This window comes from Schistocerca nitens, chromosome 1, assembly GCF_023898315.1.
Source record: "Schistocerca nitens isolate TAMUIC-IGC-003100 chromosome 1, iqSchNite1.1, whole genome shotgun sequence".
NCBI lineage: Eukaryota > Metazoa > Arthropoda > Insecta > Orthoptera > Acrididae > Schistocerca > Schistocerca nitens.
This window is the reverse complement of record NC_064614.1, coordinates 162,891,529-162,917,579: the sequence shown is the minus strand read 5'-3', so window position 1 is coordinate 162,917,579 and position 26,051 is coordinate 162,891,529. Positions and strand designations below refer to the sequence as shown.

At 36.9% G+C, this 26,051-nt stretch overlaps 1 protein-coding gene across 1 annotated transcript in view; it reads right to left on the bottom strand.

The window, feature by feature from the left end:
• Nucleotides 1–26,051, bottom strand: part of LOC126234132 (inter-alpha-trypsin inhibitor heavy chain H4-like) — a 122,357-nt gene that overhangs the window by 20,788 nt on the left and 75,518 nt on the right. The window contains exons 4-8 of the mRNA XM_049942911.1: nucleotides 24,244–24,376; nucleotides 19,529–19,652; nucleotides 16,692–16,867; nucleotides 16,411–16,611; nucleotides 10,572–10,692 (exon numbers count right to left, since the gene is read on the bottom strand). Of these exons, the coding sequence (XP_049798868.1) occupies nucleotides 10,572–10,692; nucleotides 16,411–16,611; nucleotides 16,692–16,867; nucleotides 19,529–19,652; nucleotides 24,244–24,376 (755 nt within the window). The remainder of the gene's footprint in view (nucleotides 1–10,571; nucleotides 10,693–16,410; nucleotides 16,612–16,691; nucleotides 16,868–19,528; nucleotides 19,653–24,243; nucleotides 24,377–26,051) is intronic.

The window sequence follows — 26,051 nt, the reverse complement described above, 5'->3', positions numbered from 1 at the left end:
CTATTCAATACCTCCTCATTAGTTATGTGATCTACCCATCTAATGTGATCTCCATAATAGTGTACAATTATACAATGATTTGTGGCAGGAGTAGTATTTCTTAACAGCAAAAGACAATAATTAGAAAATGTTTTCTCCCTTAATGCTTTAAGATCTTTTCCAGTTTTAAATTTAATACCTATTTTCACATAAATACGTGACCCCCATCTTTCATAGTAGAATTTCCAAGAAGGGTTGGGGGTTCACACATTTATGTGCAAAAAGGTATTACATTTAAAATTATAAAATACCTTATAGCATTAAGTAAAGACAAAAATTTTGAATGATCAGTGGTTGAAATAACAAAAAACCGCACATCACAAAAATTAATTGTATTTTGTGTGTATAGATCCCCCAGTGATAATATAGACATTTTTGTCTCAAAACTCAGACAGAGTGTAGACAATGTATATAATCCACAAATCAACATTCTCATATGTGGAGATTTAAATTTCAATGCAGTGACATCAGATGATAGTAGTACATGCCTGAATATTCCTACAAAATAATTTAACTGGATACGTAAAAAATCTGCTCACCAAGCGATGGCAGAACATGCACATAAAACAGGGTTGTATGTGTTCTGCCATCTCTTGGTGAGTAGATTTTTTATCCATTCAGTTAAATTATTTTGTCAAAAATTTATTATTTCTTTGAATATTCTCTGCAACTATGATGTAACATCTCTCATAAACTGTCCAACTAAAGTGGCCAAACAATTTTCCTCAGTAATAGACTATGTATCAATACACATAGAAAGAAAGTACTGCCAGCTACTTGTTCAAAATCTAGGCCTATCAGATCATCTGTGTCAGATATTAAAATCAAATATTTTTGAGGAAAAGTCTGCTAATTGAATGCATATGTAGAGTCTCAGAATCAAACCTATGTCAGTTACAATCTCAGTTACAACATGAGGGGTGGGAGGAAGTATATGGAGAAACAAATGTAAACAAAATGTTCAATAAGTACATGATGAAAAAAAATGGTGACCAGAGTTGTCAGAATATTATCTGAAACTCGAAGGTATCACACATCCATCAAAAATAACTGGACTGACCCAGATTTTTGAGAATGTTACAAAAATTAAAGGGTAACTTATAGAAAGGTATTGCTACCTGAAAAAAAAAAGAAACTTCATTAATGAATACTTCAGTGGCATTGAGAAGAAACTGCAAGAGAAATTTCCAACAGAGAAAGAAGTGGCACAGGTAATACATCAATTAAACAATAAAAAATTCACAGGGTTAGATGAGATCCCAGTCAGTGTCATTAAGAAATGCGTAAATAACATAAAAACCTCATTAACAATAATACAAGGTGTACAACTTTGCTCCCGCCATTTTTTCTCCAACATTTGAGGCTTTAATGAAACAAATTGGTTGTACATGTATCATTCAAAGTATTTTTCATCACTGGCCACTACTTTCTCCAATCTTTCAGGCAGTGTACGAATCCCACATCAAAAAAATTGTTCATCTTTTGAAGCCATCCACGAATTAATCCAATTAGTGACTTCTTCATGAGATTGGAAGTGTTGGTCAGCCAGGCCACGTGCCATTGATCTAAACAGGTGATAGTCAGAGGGAGAAATGTCTGGAGAATACAGCGGGTGGGGTAGGACTTCCCATTTTAACGTTTCCAAGTACGTTTTGACCTCTTTTGCAACATGGGGTCGAGTGTTGTCATGCTGAAAAATCACTTTATTGTGCCTCTCGCCATTTGTCTTTTAATGCTCTGCTCAAATGCATTAATTGTGTTCAATAACGAGCACCTTTGATTGTTTCACTTCGTTTTAACACCTCATAGTACATGACACTGAGCTGGTCCCACCAAATGATCTTGGAGCCGTGAATATTTGGTTTGGCTATCGACATGAAAGCATCGCCGGGATATCCCCATGATATTTTGCATTTAGGGTTATTGTAATGAACATATTTTTCGTCCCCAGTCACAATGTGATGCAGAAATCCCTTCTGTTTTTGCCTCTGAATCAACTGTTCACAAACACACAAATGCCGTTCAATATCTCTTGGTTTCAGCTCACACGGGACCCAAGTTCCTTCATTCTGAAAGATGCCCATAGACTTGAGACATTTTGAAATGGCTTGCTGTGTCACTCCCACTAATTGTGCCAATTCTTCTTGAGTTTGAAGCGAGTCTTCACTCGGCAATGTCTCCAATTCCGCATCTTCGAAAACATTCTCTCTTCCACCACTATGCCGGTCTATGATGTTAAAATCACCATTCTTGAAGTGTTGAAACCACTCATGGCACATTCTTTGACTTATAGCATCCTTACCATATGTACTTGAGAGCATTCGATGAGACTCAGCCGCTGTTATCTTCATATTGAAAAAAAACAGTAACACCTCCTGCAAATGATGAAAATTAGGCTCGTAAACTGACATTTTCAATCAAGAACAACTTTATGATGCAGAAACAAATCAACTAATGTTTGAATGAGGTTATGTTGATTGAGGTCCAAGCTAACTGCCTGATGTCTGTGATCTGTTTCTTTCGACCGCTATTTACTGTTGTCGCCACCTAGTGGCAAATGGCGGAAGCAAAGTTGTTGACCTTGTAATTAATGAATCTTAGAGATCTAACTACTTGCCTGAATACCTGCAAGAGACAAAAGCAATACCAATACTAAAAAACGGTGATGCAGAAAATGTAGAAAATCTTTGTTATATTGAATTTCCAAAACAATAGAAACCATAATGAAAAATATGCTAATGAAGTATTTAACTAAGTACAACCTTCTCTCCAACGAATGGTTTGTTTCCAGATCCAAAAGAGGTACACAGTCAGCTATAACACAGTTTACTAAAATCATACTCAAAGCACCAGACAAGAGTGACAATGCAGCAGGCATTTTTTTGGACTCATCAAAGGTATTTGACACAGTTGACCATAGAATTTTATTATGATAATCAGAATGGAGAGGAGTAAGGGATATGGCAAAGAATTAGTTCAAGTCATATTTGGAAAGCTGACTGCAGCACCATAGTGGTTAGGGACAAAAATTCAACACAGTTAACAGAAAAATCCAATGAAGCTCTCAGAGATGTCCACAACTGGTTGTTGAAGAACAGAGTAACTTTAAAAATGAAAAAGAAGAACTGTATAAAATTCCAACTAAATAAAAAAAAAACAGAAATACTACACTAAAAGCAAACAATGATGTACTAGATAGTGTAACTGATACCCAATTCTTGGAGATGAATGTAGACTGTTAACCAAAATGGACAGAACATGTGGGAATTTTGGCAAATAGGTTGTCTTTAGCATGTTATGCCCTGTGACTCCTTGCACCAGTAGCCTACTATGAATACATGCATTCAGTCCTCAGTTATGGGAAAATGTTTTGGGAACAAGTGCTGGAAACATACAAACTATTTTCAAGGTACGGAAAAGAGCTGTATGAATGGTAATGAATAGTAGTAACATGGCACCTGTAAAGAATTATTCAAAAAGCTAGAAATTCTGACAGTTCCTTGTGAGTAGATCTATCACAGCATAATGTACATATGAAAAAATTGTAATATGAGAGGTGTTCAAAACGAAATGAGCCGGAGGCATAATTAGAGAAACCAGTACCTGTATGTTAGAAGCATTGACCCTGGCTGTTGAGACACTTGTCCCACTGTGATACAAGGTGGTGAATGGCTGTCTCATAAAATTCCCAGGGCTGCGATGTTAACCAGTTCCGTACGTCCAGCTGGACATTGTCGTCCATAGTGAATCATTTGCCCCTCAGAGCCTTCTTCTTCAACCAAGATGGCTCCATTCTGATTCACTTCCTGTAGCACTGGACAATAGTGAATGCCCAGTGTTACTCACAAACCTTGACCAATCTTCGCCAAGTGATCAAATCAAAATGACCAGGCAGTCGCATTCTGCTCCACGACAGTGCAAAGCCTCATAGAACCAACAGTCATGGCTCTCCTGCAGAAATTCAAATGGGAGGTTTTCAGCCACCCTCCATACAGTCCGGACCTCTCTCCCTGTGATTAAGCCATTTTTGGTCCCCTTACAAAGGATCTGAGGGGCAAATGATTCACCTCAGACTACGATGTCCAGCTGTACGTGCAGAACTGGTTAACATCACAGTTCTGGGGATTTTACGAGAGAGCCATTCATCGCCTTGTGTCACAGTGGAACAAGTGTCTCAATAGCCAGGGTAAATACTTCTACCACACAGGTACTGGTTTCTGTAATTATGCCTCCAGCTCATTTCTTTTTGAACGCCCCTTATATGTACACTGAAAACAGCACAATATATGACTGTGGAACCAAATCCATACACTGTTTACATCCAAACAGAAGAAACAATTGAAAAACTCAAAATAGTATATTACACCATGGAATAAAATTGTACAACTGACTGCTACAAGAAATAAAAGATGTAAATGATCCCCATACCTGTAGTCAAACGCTAAAAAACAAGTTTACTAAATATTATTACACTGTAAATGAGTACTTAAAATAACTATAGAAATTCACTCAGTGTTTGTGAATGTTGTACTGTGTAACAATTTCTGACATGATTAGAAAAGTAAAACTAAGTATAGAAGGTATAAATACTGTAAGAGGGATATTTATTTTAATAAGAAATATTGTACAAACATTTGACGTCAACTGTTCAATGTATATTTTTCTATGAATGAATAAATAAATCAGTCAATCAAAGAGTTGTCAAAGTGATAAGCCATTTTGAAGAGGCCTGTGCAGTATACTCTATGACTAACAACAGGTGTAAATATTATGACTTGTTTCTGAAAAATTATGTCTCTGAATAGAATTTTCCCCAGACATGAATACTGAATTAAAATGTCCAAAATTAACTAGTTTTCTTATTTTAAGTCAGCCATAACTACAATCATGAATACTTTAAATATAATGGAAAATCTCCATTATTATTAAGATGAAAGTTTTGCCTTTCAGTTTATAAGCTGTTTGTATTACCCAATGGATTTTACTGTATGTATAGAGAATAGTAACAAGTGATCTCTCAGGATGACTGATAAATAGCGTGCTTCCGAGTGTTCTGCCAAATTGTTGTTTCCATTATATGCACAATAATTCAATGACCAACCCAGATGTCTTCTCTATGCTAGTTCTGCTCTTTTGTATACTAAGAAAGAGCCCTATGGCACTGCTTCAGATTAACAATATCTATTGTTATTTGATGAATACAGAGTCGATAGATCTACAGATCTACACACTGTGAAATATTATATAGACAAGACAAAAATGACGAACCTGCTGTGTCAAACTTGCCATAGTACATTAAAGATCAAGATATTTTTAGATAGTTAAGCATGCCTACAAGCCATCCATCATTCATCTTCAGGCAAGACGTTACTTTTCCCATTTTTTTGTTCCCATCCTAAATGTTATGTTATTGCCATAACAGTTAAACATTAGCACTGTTATATCACAACAAAAGCAAAAACCTTTTACCTGGCCACAAAATATTTCCATTGAGCACAATTTATTGATTGTAATGTATCATAATTTCCTTGAGACAGAAAATCTTATGGCCACAAATCAGCATGCTCGTGTGAAACTCATCTTGTCTTATTCTTGCACAATATGTTGAGAACTATGGAAGAAGGACAACAGGCAGATTCCATGTTCCTAAATTTCTGCAAAGCATTTGACAGAGTGCCCCACTGCAGATGTTCAACAAAGATCTGAGCATATAGAATAGTTTCCCAAAAATGTGAGTGGCTCCAAAGACTTCTAATGTAATAGAATCCAGTACATTGTCATGGATGGTGAGAGTTCATGAGAGGCAAAAGTATTGTCAGGAGTGACCCAAGAAAGTGTGATAGGACCACTCTTGAGCTCTATAAAAATAAACAGTGTAACAGAGTGAGCAGCAATATTCAACTACCGTGTACTGAAAAGTGTTGTCATTGATCGGTTCTGTGAAGATACAAGATAACTTGGACAGAATTTCTACTTGGTGTGATGAATAGCAGCTTCTCTAAGTGTAGAAAAATGTAAATTAATGCATATGAATAGGAAAAACAGTTCTGCAATGTTTGAATACAGTATTGGCAGTGCACTGCTTGGCGCAGTCATGTTGTTTGAATATCTAGGCATAATGTTGCAAAGCAACATAAAGTGGAATGAGCAGATGAGGTTAGTAGTAGCAAAGGCAAATGGCTGACTTTGTTTTATTGGCAGAATTCTGGGAAAGTGTAGCTAATCCATAAATGAGACCATGCATAGAACACTAGAGCAACACGTTCTTGAGTACTGCTCAAGTGTTTGTGCTCCTAACCAATTTGGATTAAAGAAAGACATTGAAAGAATTCAGAGGCATGCTGCTAGATTTGTTACTGGCTGTTATGATGAAAACCTGAGTGAACTGAAATGGGAAACCTTGGAGGGAAGACATTCTTTTCACAAAACATTATTTAGAAACTTTAGAGGACCAGCATTTCCAGCCGAGTGCAGAACATTTTACTGCCACCAACATACATTTCAGTAAGGACCACAAGGACAAATTTAGAGAAATTAGGGCTTTTACAGAGGCATATAAAGAGCTGTTTCTCCTTCAGCCCATTTGTGAATGAAGCAGGAAAGGAAATGATTAATAGTGGTGCAAGGTACCCTCCACCAGGCATCACAACTTGTGGAGTGTGCATGTAGAAGTAGATGTAGATCATATCAAGATTAACATAGCCTAAAGAGTTGAAAGTTCTTTCTAAAACACAAACAGGTTGTCTCTGAATTAGACTAGAGATACAAGATCCTCAGGTCTGTAGAACATGTCATAACAAGAATACACAATAACAAAAAAATAGAAAAAAGATATGTTAATGTCCCTGCCACATACCCCCAATGAAATGGTCCTCAAGGGTTTGGAATAAAGTCAAAAATGTTTTTAACATATTTTTATTTAAGAGCTACTACGTAATTTGTCACAAAACATGGTAATGTGTGGTATGTTGAGGTGCTTATGATTATTCAGGCCACTGTAGCTGTGCCCCATCAAGGAGAAACTCAGTTTACAACACCTACTTACATTGACTACGTTACTGCACTGAAGATGTGTAGAAGTCAGGTTTTACATAACGCTCACAGTGTTTGATATTATCAATAATATATAGACATCTGTCAGTTCTACTAAAAAGTTTTGAAAATGTTGACAACCATGAGATGATTTAGCAGGTCTTTACTATTTTTTGTCTTTGTCATTATGTGGCAGCATATTTAAATCAGACTGAGAAACTGTCATTATTAAAAGTGCTATTTTTATCTCAATGTATTAAAAAGTTTAATGATATGAATATAACAGAGGGAAACATTCCACGTGGAAAAAATATATCTAAAAAGAAAGAAAGTGATGAGACTTACCAAACAAAAGCGCTGGCAGGTCGATAGACACACAAACAAACACAAACATGCACACAAAATTCTAGCTTTCGCAACAAACGGTTGCTTCATCAGGAAAGAGGGAAGGAGAGGGAAAGATGAAAGGAAGTGGGTTTTAAGGGAGAGGGTAAGGAATCATTCCAATCCCGGGAGCGGAAAGACTTACCTTAGGGGGAAAAAAGGACGGGTATACACTCGCACACACTCACATATCCCAAATGTGTGTGTGTGCGAGTGTATACCCGTCCTTTTTTCCCCCTAAGGTAAGTCTTTCCGCTCCCGGGATTGGAATGACTCCTTACCCTCTCCCTTAAAACCCACTTCCTTTCATCTTTCCCTCTCCTTCCCTCTTTCCTGACGAAGCAACCGTTTGTTGCGAAAGCTAGAATTTTGTGTGTATGTTTGTGTTTGTTTGTGTGTCTATCGACCTGCCAGCGCTTTTGTTTGGTAAGTCTCATCACTTTCTTTCTTTTTAGATATATTTTTTCCACGTGGAATGTTTCCCTCTGTTATATTCATATCATTAATTTGAACCCAACAATTACGTTTGTTATTGTCACTGTCACATTTCGAAGTCTTTTCTGTCGTCTTATTTCCTCCTTCTGTTTTTGCCAGTAGTTTCACTTTGTATTCACCTTCTCCTTTTTACCGTAATCCACTATACAATTTTATCCCGCCGATATATACTCAATAATACGTAATAATACGTAACCCACTTCCAAACCATAACCAAAAAAATTTTTTTTTCCGCTACTGCTATAAAATCCACCATTTCTAGTTCACAAACAGTTCCTTTCAGCTATCAAACAACCTTTTCGGCTAGTTTTAATAACTTTTGCTTTATTTCCATTTCCATTTTTTCACATCACCGATCGTTTTTAGCCGCTTCCCACAGGTTTTAACGTCGTTATTTCTCCATCAGACAATTGTTAAAGGGATATGTGTGTGTGTGCGAGTGTATACCCGTCCTTTTTTCCCCCTAAGGTAAGTCTTTCCGCTCCCGGGATTGGAATGACTCCTTACCCTCTCCCTTAAAACCCACTTCCTTTCATCTTTCCCTCTCCTTCCCTCTTTCCTGACGAAGCAACCGTTTGTTGCGAAAGCTAGAATTTTGTGTGTATGTTTGTGTTTGTTTGTGTGTCTATCGACCTGCCAGCGCTTTTGTTTGGTAAGTCTCATCACTTTCTTTCTTTTTAGATATATTAAAAAGTTTATATGAACAATAATAGGTTACTGATTTCGCCATAAGCTCTAGAAAATTTTAAGAATGTTGGTAATATTAAAATCTTATTTTAGACATGTAATGCATAATTCAGTTTAATGAAACATGTTTTGAAATGCTCTTTTTTATCTGCTAAGAAACTGTTCAGTTCTAAATTGTGTGCTACCAACAGAAAATAAATTATTAAAACCCATATTTGAGTTCTATCTGTGATGAGCTTGTTATTTACTGCTCAAGCATCTCCTCTTTCATTTCTACTTTTTAATACCTTCCAAGTAATACTTATCACATTCTTAGAGGAGATTATTTTAATGGAAGTTACATACGTTTCAGTGCTATAAGAACTTTCATTTTAATTTAAAAGTACAATTTCTTATGTGATAAAATATTGTAATGTTTCCTTTCTGATCTGCCTTTCTTGTTATTGTTTATACCAAGAACTATCATAATAAATGTTAGTTGTTGAATGCAATGATGAACTGGATAAAAGTGGTTACATATCCTGCTATGTATTCGCAACTGTTCACAGAAATATCATTTAAGTGTTACATTATTCTTTATTAGTATAAAAGATTGTAAATATATAATAAAAATGTAATTGTATACAGAAAGTTGTGTGTGTGTGTGTGTGTGTGTGTGTGTGTGTGTTTTCCATATCTCCTCCTAAGTCAATGGATCAGTTTCAACCAAACCTGGTACACATAACAGCATCTGGAAAGAAATACGGGGGGGGGGGGGGGGGGGGGGGTGACCTGGTGGGCACAGAGACAAGGAAGAGGAGGAGATGGATAGAAGTGGTGGTTGAAGTTGGAGATGGATGGAGAGAAAGGGAGAGGACAAGGAAGAGGAGGGGGGGGAGGAGGAGGAGGAGAAAAAGAAGAAGAAGAAGAAGAAGAAGGAAATAAATGGAGAAAGGGGAGAAGGACATGAAGAGACAGAGGGGTGAGAAGGAGTGGGATAGTGAGAGGGGGAAGTAGGAGATGGACAGAGAAGGGGGAGGAGGAGGACATAGACAGAGGAGACAGACAGAGAGAGTGGGAATGGGATATGGATAGAGAGGGTGAGGAAAAGATGTATAATGAGAGGGAGAGGAGGACAGAGATGGGGGAGAAGCAGATGGACGAAGAGAGGGGTAGGAGGAAATGGATAGAAAGAGTGGGAGGAGGAGAACGACATAGGAAGGAGGAGATGGGTAGTGAGAGTGGGAGGAGGAGGAGGAGAAGAAGAACAGAGAGCAGGAGAAGGAGGAGAGGGACAGAGTATGTAGTGTCTTCGTGGTAAAAATATTTCCACTATGCAGTCGAAGTTCTATTTGTATTTGCAACATAGTGACTGAACTTCTGGCCCTGAGTCTGATGGGGATAATTATGAAACTGTTTTACTTATTATTCTGCCTTAACTGCAGACAAAGTTTCTTAGAGGCTCAACAATGGATTTTTCCGTGAGTTTCTCTTAAAACTTCTAAGCAGTACTTTTAATAATTTGTTGTTGTTGTTGTGGTCTTCAGTCCCGAGACTGGTTTGATGCAGCTCTCAGTAAAGCTGCATGCCCTCGGGAAAAATTACGGCCATAGTTTCCCCTTGCTTTCAGCCGTTCGCAGTACCAGCAAAGCCGTTTTGGTTATTGTTACAAGGCCATATCAGTCAATCATCCAGACTGTTGCCCTTGCAACTACTGAAAAGGCTGCTGCCCCTCTTCAGGAACCACACGTTTGTCTGGCCTCTCAACAGATACCCCTCCGTTGTGGTTGTACCTACGGTACGGCTATCTGTATCGCTGAGGCACGCAAGCCTCCCCACCAACGGCAAGGTCCATGGTTCATGGGGGGTAATAATTTGTAATTACCCAAAATCTACCTAAAAGTATGTAATAATAAGTATAAAAACAATGATGGTAATGTAATACCTACACTTACCTCCTGTGGCTTCCATGGATTTAACATAATCTTTTGCCAACTGTATATTTAGTGAAGTTGCTTTGAAAGTAGAACATTCGGGCCTAAGCCCAACAGAATCCTGCTGATGAGGTGACCATTCCTGTTTAGAAGCAAAAAGGTATTGGAAGTATTAGCTTCTGCTGCTCTTCAATGAACAAGTTATTACAGTATGAGTAACCTGAATATGAATTTGAAATTACTGTCTTGGAATATGGACAAATGTTGCCAGAAAGTAGTCAATTATTAATTTCTGTACCACTGTCTTATTTCCTCATGCTGTGCAATGACCTGACAAAAATTTCAGTATTACATTTCATGCAGTGATTCTTGAGTTTCTCCCGGCGTATTTGATAATCAAAATATCCACGGGTGTGCTGCCGGTCTATAGTGTCCAACGGGCACTATAGACTGGCAGCACACCCGTGGATATTTTGATTACATTTCATGCAGTTTAATGGCACTAATGTAATGACAAACTGGAATGTCAACTACTAAGAACCAAATGTACTTCATACCAACATTAATGATTTTGTGTCCTTTTCCATCCATGCATTGAGCAAGGGAAATATTGTTGCCTATATGCCTCAGCATGCCCCTTAATGTCTCTTATTTTATTCTCATGATTGCTGAATAAGATATGAAATGGTGGCTGCAGAAGTATCACACTTTTTTTTTCTTGAATACCAGTCCGATAAATTTAACTAACAGAGACTTATGAGAACAACATGCCTTTCCTCTAGGGGTTCCTCTAGTTCCAAAAGCACCTCTGTTACTCTTTTGTATGGACAATACCTAGCTGGTATAATCCTAGCAGCATGTCCCTTACTTTGTAAGAAATTTAAATGTTGGATCAGTATACCGCAGAATTACAGAAATGCTACACTTTCTCAGAGTCCTTACAATCGATCATGGTTTTCCATTCACCTTTGCAGATAATGATTTTTACATTTTCCCCCATTTCATCTTACCTCTTAGTACAGTGTAGGTAAAATAAAACTGGTCTCGAAAATGAAACTTCCTGGCAGAATAAAACTGTGTGCCGGACCGAGACTCGAACTCGGTCCCGAGTTCGAGTCTCGGTCCGGCACACAGTTTTAATCTGCCAGGCAGTTTCATATCAGCGCACACTCCGCTGTAGAGTGAAAATTTCATTCTAGTGGTCTCGAAAATATTTGCAATAAGACTGATGAAAGATTAACTCTTGTTACTGAAAATCACAGAATATGCTGGAAATTGTAACCATTACACGGATACAAGGCTGTTTTCAATTTATCAAACTGGGAGATACACATAGCAGCTTTGACAGAGGGATAGCAACAGTAGAGTTTTCATTGTTCTGCTGTTGTTCTTCCATTGCGTGAGGATTATTTCTTGTTTCTACTGATTTTGCTCTTCTCAGACAATACATCATGCACTCATGACAAAGTTGTCAAGGTGGTTTGTGCTGTTGCTCCATCTTTCTCACAATATCCATACAGTTGTTCATTTTCTGTGAGTTGATCCACATATGAACTGGAAAGTGTCTGAACATACTGGTTAGCATTAACAATTTGGTGAAAGAATAGTGTTACAATGTGGACACCAGACATTGCACACCGAACACCAGTCTTTAGATTATGCAGTGACTCTTCAAAGTGCTGATGGAGATTTTCTGATGCCTAATGACTTTTTTGTTTTTTGAGAATCATGACAGGCTGAAGCAGGCCTCCCCTGAAGAAATGAATTACTGAAGATCAAAAAGTCCTGATTCAACTTCACTCAAAAGCTACCAGAAGAACACTACACATGAAAATTAGTCTGGACACTTCAACTCATGCACAAAAATAAATTTGTAAGGAATCATATGTAGGCCTCTCTTCGTTAACATTTTGATTTGGCAATCTCTTAATTTTCACTTGAATAGAGAAATAGAAATGGTGTTGAGGCTTTGTCAGGCTTCGTTCCAGGATTTTCTGCACTTGAGCAGTGTTGTCTGGTGTTCAAATTTTTTTCAGATAGTTACAGTTTTTTATTCGCTACAGAGTTACTTTCAGACCATTTTTGCCACAAAGTTTGGGATTACATACTTTGCCGGACTTTTGCCAAAACTATACCAACCTTAAACTGCTGTTCAAACAGTTCTGGACACATTTTTCATGAATTGTGCTTCACATAACACTTGGAAAAGAACACCTGATGTTTTACCATGAGTACCACAGTTTGTTGCATTCAAATGGTCACTAAGCATGTCTGCTCCCCTCACTCAAATGCAAAGACACTGCCAAATACTCAGGACAGAGAATGTGAGATACGTGTATGTACTGACATGTGACAGCAAATGACTGGTGCATCAAAATCACAGTTTCTACCATTTCCTGTGATGGGCAGTTCTTCTGTTCATTAACAAGGGTCAATTCTGCATCAGTCTTATAAAAATTTTCCAGGCCAGTTTTATTTTGCTAACACTGTACTACTCCTCAGTACTGAAATGAAGTGATGTGCTTCAGATGTTCACCACTGATGCCACAACTGAATACAATTCTCTCTGTTTGGTGTAAGCATTATCTTAAATTTATCCATACAGCTGCCATTTATTAGATTAAGTGATACTCTCCTATAGGAAACATCATCATCAGTGAACAAGGTGATAGTACTGAAGACACCATCTGACATATCATTTATGCATATTAAGAACATTACTGTTCATATTGTGGTGTATGTACTTTCTATCGCATTCCTATGTAAGTGCTTCTGTTGTTATAACAGTAACCACTGTGTGAGAGAAGTTTTTCTATATCCGCACCACAGCTGTGATAATAGCTATATAGCGACAGAAACTCTCACTTCATTATGATGCTGAATATTCAGTCAGTATCGATAGTCATGCACTTTGCTCTTAATTGTGGACTTACTCACATTGTACCGGGTGATCAAAAAGTCAGTATAAATTTGAAAACTTAATAAACCATGGAATAATGGAATAATGTAGATAGAGAGGTAAAAATTGACACACATGCTTGGAATGACATGGGGTTTTATTAGAGCAAAAAAAAAAAAAAAAAAAGTTGCTAGACGCATGAAAGATCTCTTGTGAGCGTCGTTTGGTGATGATCGTGTGCTCAGTCGCCACTTTCGTCATGCTTGGCCTCCCGGGTCCCCAGACCTCAGTCTGTGCAATTATTGGCTTTGGGGTTACCTGAAGTCGCAAGTGTATCGTGATCGACCGACATCTCTAGGAATGCTGAAAGACAACATCCGATGCCAATGCCTCACCGTAACTCCAGACATGCTTTACAGTGCTGTTCACAACATTATTCCTCGACTACAGCTATTGTTGAGGAATGATGGTGGACATATTGAGCATTTCCTGTGAAGAACATCATCTTTGCTTTGTCTTACTTTGTTCTGCTAATTATTGCTATTCTGGTCAGATGAAGTGCCATCTGTCGGACATTTTTTGAACGTTTGTATTTTTTTGGTTCTAATAAAACCCCATGTCATTGCAAGCATGTGTGTCAATTTGTACCTCTCTATCTACATTATTCCGTGATTTATTCAGTTTTCAAATTTATACTGACTTTTTGATCACCCAGTACATTGACTATTTGCATCTTCCTATGAGCAGCTAGTTTTTTGATTACATTTTTCCCCAGTTTCATAACCAAGTTGATTAACACATGCTTGAGTGGTGGTGCTCAACTCTGAAGTGGCTGATTCAAATCCCAGTGGTGAAAGGCCTATAACTGCCTATGTTTTGCTGGCAGGGGATTCAGAGTTGATGGCATAAAATACCTGCTCACCAGAATTTGTTTTTGGGTCACATCCACACTGAATATATCAGAAGAGAATTGAAACCCTTTCAGTTCAAGAAACATATTCAAGACTGTAGACAAAAATGGCTTGTTCCCATCCTTTGCAATGAACACTTACTAAAACAAGCTACTGAATACCAACCAATAGGCAAAGATGTGTGGGAAGACCAAGGCAGAGCTTCTCTGATGGACTGGAATAAGCTTGCTGGGGATAAGATGATGATGATGATAATGGTGGTGATGGTCTGTTCATTAGCAGGAACCTGGAGCTTGGTGACTTCTGGGTGCCATTTGGAGGAGGAAGAAAAAAGAAAGTTAGGGTTTAACATGCAGTCAATGATGATATTATTAGAGACAGAGCACAAGCTTGAATTTGGGAAGGATGTGGAAGGAAATGTAGCATGCTCTTTCAAAGGAAACATACCAGTATTTACAGTTATCAAAGAAAAACAAAATCTGAACAGCCAGATAGGAAACTGAACCATAATCCTCCTAAATCTGAATCCTGGTGCCATTCAGTTAGTTAGTTAGTGACATGTTCCATAGATCATCTGAATGATTATCTTATCGAAATTATACGGAAAGAGTCAGTTTACAGGATATGTATATGTGATTAGTGTTAACATTAATGAAAATATAATGTTTGGTTATAATCATGCATGCAACTACATTTAAAAAGCAGGTTTTTTATTTATTTTATTTATTCATTTATTTATTTATTTTGTTTTAATATGGGCTACCAGTTTTAAATAAGAATTAACCCCTGAATTAGAAGGAGTTATCAATCAGACAATTACAAAGTTAAAATCTTAAAACAGTATTGCCAGGAGTCATCAGTGTATGAGTAAATATGTATTTCACTGACTAATATGTAGCAGAAAATATTTTTAAAAAATACTTGTGAGTACATTAAAACTAGAGATCATGCAGCCATCAGGATTGTTTGATAAGTGTCCCAAAAAGCAAATAACCATATTTAGGAATAAAAATACATTTTCATTCCTCAACAAAATCTCCATCCGTGGCTGTGAATTATATTAAACAAGAATGTTGTTTTTTTCCCATAGAAACAGGTTTTGTCAAAATTCTCATGGACAGTAATGATGCCTTTCTCATTTGAAGCAAAGCTGTTCTCTACAAGACAAATTTTCAGGTTGGAGAATAGGAAGTAGTTATTTTGACCTTACTGAAGAAAATAGTGGATAAAGACCTACTCTGAGACTAAATAAATGCACATTTGCTATTATAGCTGCTGTAGTGTTTGGCAGTGTTTTGCCTTGGTGAAAGAGAACCTCTTTATATGACAGTTTCTTGTTGTTTTTCATTCAGTTTCTGTTTCAAATGGTTCCACAGTGAGGATAATAGATCCCAGTTAAAGTTCTGCCATTTTTTGAGCAATTTATGAGGTTTATTCTCTGATTGCTTGACACATTGTTGGAATCTGTTAAGAAGTTTCAAGACAACGCACACTTCGTAGATAGTTAGAGTTTCACTCTGGAAACAATACCTAGGCTATGGCTAAGCAATTACTCTACGATATTCTTTCTTCCAAAAATAAATGGTCATCAGTTTACAAACAGTCAATTTTTTCTCTATTCAACAGTTGAACATTCAAAGTGCACTAATCAGCAAGCTTTTACTAATACTTCTTTTATAAGAAATAATATTCTACAAACCCAGTAAGATTATCTCTACACTGGAAGGAAGGAATTAATGGTTTAACATCCAACCTGGTTTAACATCAACTTTAGACTGATGACCACAATTGTATTGTATTGATTTTATGATGTTATGTGGAAGAAGCAAGTAGAACTGAAACCTCAAGTTACTTTATACAAATGTTTGCTTAATTCTGAATTTTATTTTGGGTCCTTTTTTCACAAGCTAAATTTTTAAAATTGTGGTTGTGTGAATACTACAGGTAGAAATGTAATTTAGGTACATTTGACAGAAATTAAGATATTGAGGAATGCACAGACTATCAATCTAGCTAAAATATATGAATAAAAAGCAATTTAATAGCTCACCTCCACATCTGTGTTGAACTGGATGATGCTGAAGTAGTCTTTTTCACTTAGATCATCCAATATCACTGACATAGCATCTTTAAGTTGAGATATTTTAGTCCCCCACATTGATCCACTTGTATCGAGAACAAATATAACATGTTTGGGTAACACTGGGAGTTCTCTTGGAACAAAGAAATGTACAAAATACCCATCCATTAACTGAAAAAAAAATTGTTGTGTAGCATTTGTTCATGATTACTGGAACAATACACATCACTCTGTTTTAGCACATAACTAACCAATACTTCACCCTCTGGTCGTGATTTTCTGTCAACATCATATGTGAACACCACCTGATGAGACAAGTCATCCTTTCTCCTCAGTGCCAACTGCTGCTGCTTCATAGTTGGAGAGAAGTTTACAAGCAGCGACTTCCCTGAGTTACGTTTTGTTACAGTTATTGGATTCTTCTCTCCTGAATCAGAGGATTAATTATGAGTCAAATGTATTTTGTGCATAAATCAGAAGATTTGGTTAAAGTATTCCATTAGCTTCATTGACTGTCATGAATTAAAAATAATTAAAGAAACTGCATACAGTAATATTTATAGTCCTATCCCAATTGATGATATGCTTTGTAGAAAGAAGAGAGAGAGGATAACAACACTTTTGTATCCTCTGCAGATGGCACTAAGTCACACTGACAACAACTGCACCCCCATGCTACATGTAGCTAGGACTTCACATGTACTTCCCTGCAAACTAGATTCTGGGAAATATGTACCTGTTTTCTGTACTAGGAATACTGTTGCCAACATTCTGTTCGACAGTAAATGCAAGCTTCCAGCTATAGAGCACAGTGGAATTTACAGGATTTCCTGCAATTTAGGTGTCAAATTATGTATACATCAATCAGGTATGGACATAACTACTAGACTGACTGAACAAGAAAGGATTGAATTTCCTCATTTTGAGAAGACAGAAGGAGTGATCTGTTTTACTTGCTAAAAACTTTCTAACACCAAGACTGCATAAATATTTCTTTATTTAAAACAACCATTTTTGACAGACATCACAAAACACAGTACACTGTAGCATGTCTGTTTGCATAAGCTGGACGCATTCTAAACATTGGATGCTTAGAATATGCCCAGCTTATGTAAACAGAAATGTTACAGTGTACTGTGTTTTTGTGATGTAACAATCATCTGTGGGTGGTATATATATGGACATGGCCATCTGCACAAGGTGCTTTATGTTTTTAAATATTTTGGTTATGACAAATCTTTTATAATGTGCTGTTTTTATCCACATTACAACTTGGTGCGAGGTCCAACTTAAAATGAACATGTTTCATAACAAAAGTATTTTTTAAGACCAGAAGATGACACCAAGGTTTGTTGAAACCTGTCGTTCTGAGTAAAGAAATATTCATGTGATCTTGGCATTAGAAAGTTTTTATCAAGAAAGATTGGAAACTAAAAAATAAATATTACACCTTTGCTGGACATGTTTTCTTATGATATTAAATTTACTGTCAGTAGAGCAAACACTGGACTCACATTCAGGAGGATGACAGTTCAAATGCTCATCTGGTCACCCAGGTTTAAGTTTTCCATGATTTCCCTAAATCAATTTAGGCAGATATCAGGGTGGTTCCTTTGAAGGGGCACAGCTAATTTCCCTCCCAATCACTCCCTAATCTGAGCTTGTACTGCATCTCTAATGACTTCAATGTTGATAGGATGTTAAACTTTAATACTCTTTTGTTTCACATAGCAAAGAAAGACAGAAAGAGAACATTACCTGAAATTCTGGCTACCAATAAACACCAAGCACAGAATCCTGACTTTATCCTTAATGATCAAATACAGTTTCATTATTCACTGTTTCTAGAGTAGCTGCAGCCAGTTAATATTTTTCTCACCATTGGATAATATTCTTGTTTTAAATAGTGTACCTGTTTCCCACTCACATTCCATTGACTCCTTCCTCCCCTCTGCTACCCCCTTCGTAGCTTGTTTACCACATCCACCATTTATTTTGTCCATATAACATAGTAGTCTGTGACAGTATTCATTTGTGTGCTGATGTGGCCTGTACATACTTGTACTTTTAATCTTTGAGTGCTATGTAACATAAAGTCTATTTGTTCATAGCTTCTTTGTGTATTTCATTAAGCTTGCGTCTTTTGTATACCATTGATATATAGTTGTGAAAGGTCACATATCTTTGAAAAACAATCATTGTGCAGCTATAAGCTGTTGCTGGTGTTGTGTGAACTATCTATTTGGTCTTAAGTTATCTGAGGATGGCCTAGACAGCCAAAAGCCAGGTCTTAATGAACTATAAAATAAATATTGCTTTGCAACAACAATACTGTGTACTTCCACTTTGATATGTCTACATTCTTCCAATTACTGATGGAATATTCTATAGATGTTGATTGCAGAGTGATTGCAGTAGTTAATATTGTGAAATAATGTGAGACTGAAAAATTATAGATTACTATAAAATTACAAAGAAACAGAATGACTGACCATTACTTACCTTAAGGGAACAAATTTTTAAGTACTGCTGAAGGGCACATATAACAATAGAAAAAAACTACCCTAACTTTTAGAACTGTTAACTCCATCCTTGGGTAGAAAGGGAAATAAGTTGGGGAAGGTTAGTAAAAAGGAGAGGCAGGCCACTCAGACTACAGGATTAGAGGGACCAACCTGTTAATAGGTTGAGGGGAGATAGAAATGTCTATCAGCAATTTTTAAAATTTCTTCTTCTGAAGGTAATACTGGACTCAAATTCGGGAGACTTACAGTTAAAATCCACAATCGACCATTTCAGTTTAGGTTTTCCACATAAATCACATAAGTCAAATGCTGGGATGGTTTCTCTGAAAGGGCACAGTCTATTTTCTTCCCCATCCATAACCATTCTGAGCTTGTTCTGTGTCTTTAATGACCCCACTGATGATGGGATGTTAGATCCTAATCTTCTTACTTTTTTCTTGAAGATAAGTATTGTCAGCCATTCTGTCTACTTACAAATCACGAACCAATCCTCTATAGGTAATGGTATTCTTTCCCTTATTTTACATATGAATACAAAATTCATTTTCTAGCAGATGACTTACTTGTACCACGAATGTTGTGATCTCCACAGCAGTTACTGAAGTAGGTGCCATATGCAGTTACACTTTCATTCACTATAGATCTAGCTTCATTAAGCTGTATGTTTACACTGAGGTCTCGAACAGTCTGTAAAAAGGACATCAAGAGTTTCATATCAACTTTGACAATGTTGTACTGAACATGTCCGTCTACATAAGGCATACAGGAGACAAGACACAAGGTAGATAAGACGTACTAGTTTAAAAAGCAGCAGAAAATAGGAAGCAACACTTTCAAAGCCAAAAGACTGTCATTCTTTCAGAAGGTAAACTCCTTTCTTTTGGAAGAAAAGAAGAAAAGGTAGTTCTTAAAACATGATGCAGAAAAGTAATACAGAACATTGGGAAAAAGAGAAATGCTAAAATTTGTTAAGACAGAAATTAACAGCCTAAACCATACAAGGAATACAGTGTCCAGTATTTTGTATAACATTAACACAATGCATGGTGATTTCTACATTTTCATCTACATCTACATCTATACCCTACAAACCCCCATGAGGTGTGTGGCAGAGGGTACGTCCCATTGTATCAGTTATTAGAGTTTCTTCCCGTTCCATCCACGTATGGGGTGTGGGAAGAATGATTGTTCAAATGCCTCTGTGCCTTTGATCTTATCCTCATGATCCTTGTGTGAGCAAGGCATAGATGGTTGTAATATATTCCTAGAATCATCACTTGAAGCCAGTTCCTGAAACCTCATTAATAGACTTTCTCAAGACAGATTACAACTATCTTCAAGAGTATTCCAGTTCAGTTCTTTTAGAATCTCTGTGGCACTCTGCCACAGATCAGACAAACCTGTGAACATTCATGCTGCCCTTCTCTGCATATGTTCAATATCCCCTGTTATTTCTCTTTGGTACGTGTCCAACACACTTGAGTAATATTCTAGAACTGGCCACATGAGTGATTTGTAAGCAATCTCCTTTGTATACTGACTGTGCTTCCCCAGTATTCTACCAATAAACTGAAGTCTACCACCTGCTTTACCCATGACTGAGCCTATGTGATCATTCCACTTCACATCCCTACAAAATGTTACACCCGGGTATTTGAGGTATTTGTAAGAATTGGCTGATTCCAACAGTGACTCACTGATATTATAGTCATAAGATACTACATTTTTTCTTTTTGTAAAATGCATAATTTTACATTTCTGAACAATTAAAGCAACTTGCCAATCTTTGCACCACTTTGAAATCTTATCAAGACCTGACTGAATATTTATGCAGCTTCTTTCAGACAGTGCTTCATCACAGATAACTGCATCATCTACAAAAAGTCTGAGATTACTGTTAATATTGTATGCAAGATCACTGATATGCAACATGAACAGCAAGGATCCTAACACACTTCCCTGGGGCACACCTGAAATTACTTCTACATCTGATGATGACTTTCCATCCAAGATAACACACTGCATCCTCCCTCCCAAAAAGTCCTCAATCCAGTCACAAATTTCACTTTATATGTCATATGATCATACCTTTGATGATAAGCATAGGTGTTGCACTGCATCAAATGCTTTTGGAAATCAAGAAATACTGCATCTACCTGACTGCCTTGATCCAAAGCTTTCTGAATGTCATATGAGTAAAGTGTAAGCTGGATTTCACATGATCAATGTTTTCAGAATCCATGTTGTTTGGCATTAAGGAGGTTGTTCAGTTCAAGATACCTCATTATGTTTGATGTGACACCTCTTTTAAATCTTGCCTCATTCAAGATATCAAAATGAGTTTTTCAGGAAATGATAGTACACAGAGGGGTACGAGATATGTGGTGCAGGGATAAATATATTGGTTGAGTATTCTAGGAATTAACACTCTCAGAATTTCAACAGTAAACCAAACTGTAATGCGACCTGTCTCCCACTGAAGTTGGATAACCTCTTTGTGACCCTTTTGTACTTACTAAATGAATCCATGATAAACACGCTTCTCTTCTTTGGATCTTTTCTTTTCCTCAGTGAATCCTCTTGGGTAAAGTTTCCAGAATTAAGAGTAAATATTTATTGGATGTTCTGTTTCTAGTTATTCTTTGTCAATTATGTAATCTAATAACAACGTATCTTTATGCCTATTTACCTGCAACATGATACATATCTTTGTGTTCAGAGTCAACTAACAATCTCTCCACCAAGTGTCAGTTCTTTGCAGGTTTCCATGCATTTCACTATTGTTTTATAGTGTTGTGACTTATCTATATACATCAGCATTGACCTATGTCACATTATAGATTACACTAAGTTTTAGTCAACATATCATTCAGCTGTTATTAAAGACATCAACTATGTGGTGCTTATACACAGTATAATTGCTGGACATAGTAAGAGAGAGAAGACAATCACAGAGTGAGGTAGAGACAGGTAGTGAGAAAGAAGTGAAGCTCTGGAAGTAGCTGTGGTCAGCAACAGAGAGTGTGCTGCTGTGAGACTAGCAGTCCCTCTGCACACACAGGCAGAGTGCAATGTGTGGACTCTGACTGGAGGTGAGGCAGCCAGTAGTGTGATTGGAGCCTTGTCTGTTGGTAGTTGTTCCAGAGGCTGAGATTGTGGTGCATGGATTTGGAATGCGTGAATGCATCCATCATGAAAGGTAAACATTGGAGCTGGCGATTGACTATGTTACATAAGCAAATGGTATGTTAACCTTGGACATCTTCAAAACGCATTGATAATATTTAAAGCTAAAGCTAAGGTGGTTGACTATGTTGCATAAGCAAATGGTACATGAACCATAGTAATCTTCAAAAGGCATTGTGAAGACTTAAAGTGAGAGTATCAATATTATGACAAACCAGTAGAAAGTAATTATGTTTGAGAACATAACTGAATTGCATTATCAACATGTTTCCATACAAGTGTAACTTATCCACCAAAGAATTAGTGAATTGGTGGATAGGTTACACTCCTATAGAAACATATACGTAATAATAATTGAAACTGGTAGTAAGACAACCTGCTCCGAACTTGGGGTCTTATTCACTGATACACCTAATTAACATTAATACCAGAGAGAGAAGATACTAGAAATGTCAGGAACCTGACTTGTCAGAAAGGGAGTATAGATGTTAAGAAATCAGCTTAATTTCTTGTTGTTTGGGTTAAGGCTAAAGGCAGAATGTGTATGTTCATGAAAATTGTCATTGAGCAAATGTCCTTATTGAACATTCTTCAGTATAGTAACAGTAAATGTTTTTGTATTAAGCTCATCTGTTTAAAGACAATTTCAACCTGCATTTTTTTTAAGTTGGATAAATCAGTTTAATACCTTGTTTTATAAAAAGGTTTGTATGTTTCTGAAGGTTGCTAATTTAATGTGATTGGATTTGTGCACATACAATTTGAAGTGAGGTTTAGTAATTCAACATGCAGTCTGCATGAACAAATTTTAGTGCACCTAGTAGGTTTATCAAATTAAACTCATTAAATATTATGAGCACTAACAGCAATGTGGTAGAGCACAGTGTAACTGTTCAACAATGTTGTATTTATGTCAGGCTGCTGAGTATCAAATAAAGTGTATAAAAGTATTACTATGACTACCAGTAATGATCTATTACATTCTACTTCTCAAAATCCATGTCTCTTCCCAACTCAAGCATTATCCACAAACTCATAGAGCTTCTAACATTATCCACTATGTCATTTTCATACATTGCACAGAGTATTGGTCCTATAATCCTTCCTTGCTATACATGCACACCTACTTTTACATCTGAAGATTTCTGCCAGTTAAGAACAACAAGCTGTGTTGTATTAGCTAGGAACTCTTCAGTCTAATCATAGCTGGTCTGTCATTCTGATTGCTTGTCTTTTAGAGCCACACTTGGGCAGCATTTGCCCCCAACTCTTTTCTATTGACTAGTCATTCTCACATATGGGAGCAACAGGTGATACATGACAATATACATGTGTGAGATAGGTAACACATAAGCATCCTTAGTGGCAACTTATCAAATGCAAAGAGAGTGCTATGGTTTCGAAACAAACTGGCTGAGAACCCAAGATAATCTGGCCTTGACATTTGGTAAGTCAAATGCATTAAAGAGGTCTCTGCAGAACATTCTCTGATCAACAATACCTACAGTGTGTTTTAAAGTCTTTGCAACAAATGCCATTGGGAACAAATTTTGTTAAAAACAGAATATTCACTGATATGTCATGGTAATATTAGGCATCACTTAAGACTGGTTATGCCCCTGAGAGATGGTATGGCATAGCCACTCTGTGGTGATCGTATGCAGTGTGTATTGCCTATCATCCAGACATCTGCTCTGTGCAAAAGGTGGTAGGTCAAGCAAAATTGAAGTTCCTGACTCACATCTAAAATATCACTCATTCTTATCGTTTTCTTATTGTCAGTCACTTTATCATTTTACAGGGGTGGGTAGTAAATTGACCACCTGGTTTGTACACTCTGCTAGTTTGGTGAAATCTTATTTTTTAAGGGCCCATGAATACAAAAGGGCACATAGTATTGCTTGAAAGTATCAGCCAAGAGTTTGTTTCTAACGAAAGTTATTCCCCACTGTGTGGTCTATCCACATTGATATTTGTCACAAAGACTTTGAAACATATTGTATATTTATTGTGAAAGCCTCTGCATTTTTAAAATGTTTACTCCATCAGTTCCTGGTGAGGTTAAGATTTAAATTAGATGGCTTTCAATTACCTGTCCTGGGTCCAATGATATAACATGTTTGTACAAAGAAAGCTTACGACTTAACAGCTCTTCATATGTTATGTTGAAACTAAGTTTGCTTCTTGGTTCCACATTAACTGACACAGTGAATGTGTTTGTGTCTCTGAAACAAAGAATTAAAAAGGTCCATTAGTTTCACTACAGCAGTGTATAGTTTACCCTTCATATAAATGTCAGGTGTGATATTGAAAAGTATCAAATGGTAAAAAGTTCTCATTTTAATTGCCATGTCAAATTTGGATAAAATCTGAAGCTTTCTATGATTGCCTCCATCATTGTCATCAGGACTAAGTCTGATGATCACAAAATTGGTGAGCCACATACTGAATTCTCACATGGGATCCCATATTGGCACTTAGCAGGAAGTTAGTGCTATTGGCTCTCCAACCTACTGGCTGAACAAGCACTTAAGTAAACTATTGGCACCTATAGTCAGTTACTGCAGACACAATGTTAAGAACTCACAAATGTTTGTTGGTATTATAAGACAGGTGGAGGGGAAATCCAAGTGAAGTCATGGTCAACCTCAACATGGTCTCCCTTTTTAAAGTGGTACCAGTGAAAGACACATGAAAATTAGGGGATGCTCATTCCTCCCCTGAAATTTTGAAATTATTACGACACAACTTGATGACCACTTATCTTTTGTATGGTGGAAGTTACTATGAAATGACTAATGGAACAGCTGTGGTTGTCCAAATACAAATAGCAAAGCCAGCTCTGGAATGTCTCACATCTCCTCTGATAAAGAAATCTTAAGCTGTTCACACAAGTTCTGGTAAGGTCATGATGACCTTCTTCTTTAACTGGGGCCTTCTGCATGTAGACTTCCTCAAATGTGGAACCACAATCACTGCACAGCACAGTGAGGACACTTTGCAGAAACTGCAATGTGTCATAAACTCAAAAAGCCTCAGGATGCTGTTTTGGATGGAATTATGCTGTTGCATGACAACGCCCGCCCACTGTTGCATGAGAACATCTGCCCTCATATTACCAATTGGACAAAATCTATGCTTCAGCTATTTGGTTGGGTAACACTGCAACATGCTCTATACAGCCTGGATCTTTCACCATGTGACTTTTACATTTTTAGTGACCTGAAGAAAGACATACGTAGACATTGGTTTCTTTTTGAATGGAACCAGTCCATGGTCCTGTTGTGACAGGTGTTCAGTCTTCGTTTTACTGCCCCTTAATAAAATAAATTTAAAATACAATACTGTAACTTTTTAACTATTATGTACTTAGTTGTTTTTTGAAATTCTTAAATAGTTTTACCTTCAAACATTAAGACTGATATTTAAACATACACTAATAATACTAATGGTTAATAACTCTTTGTAAATTACCAGATTTAACTGTGGTTAAGAGTGATAACAATGGAATATGGGTATGTATTTCTAAAAATTTTATTATGACCCCTCACTTGTAACTGTAGTACATTATTTGGTATGAGAGTTCTTGAGAACAGCATGTGATTAATTAAGCATTAGTACGTGTATAAAAAATAAAATAAAAAAATTTAAAAAACCTGTGCATGCACACACACACACACACACACACACACAAAGTGGTGGGCACATGGTAGTGTGCATCTGACTGTCTAGACGGCTGTGTGTGTGAATGTGTGTGCTTTCTATTAGAAAAAGAGGCAAAGCTTCCCTTATTTTACATACTTTTTTATTGGAAAAATGAAAAATAAGAAGTTAGTAGAATTAGGTTATTGATTAATAGCTGTATCCTTGGATCCGTATATCGTGCTCCAATTGTAAGTA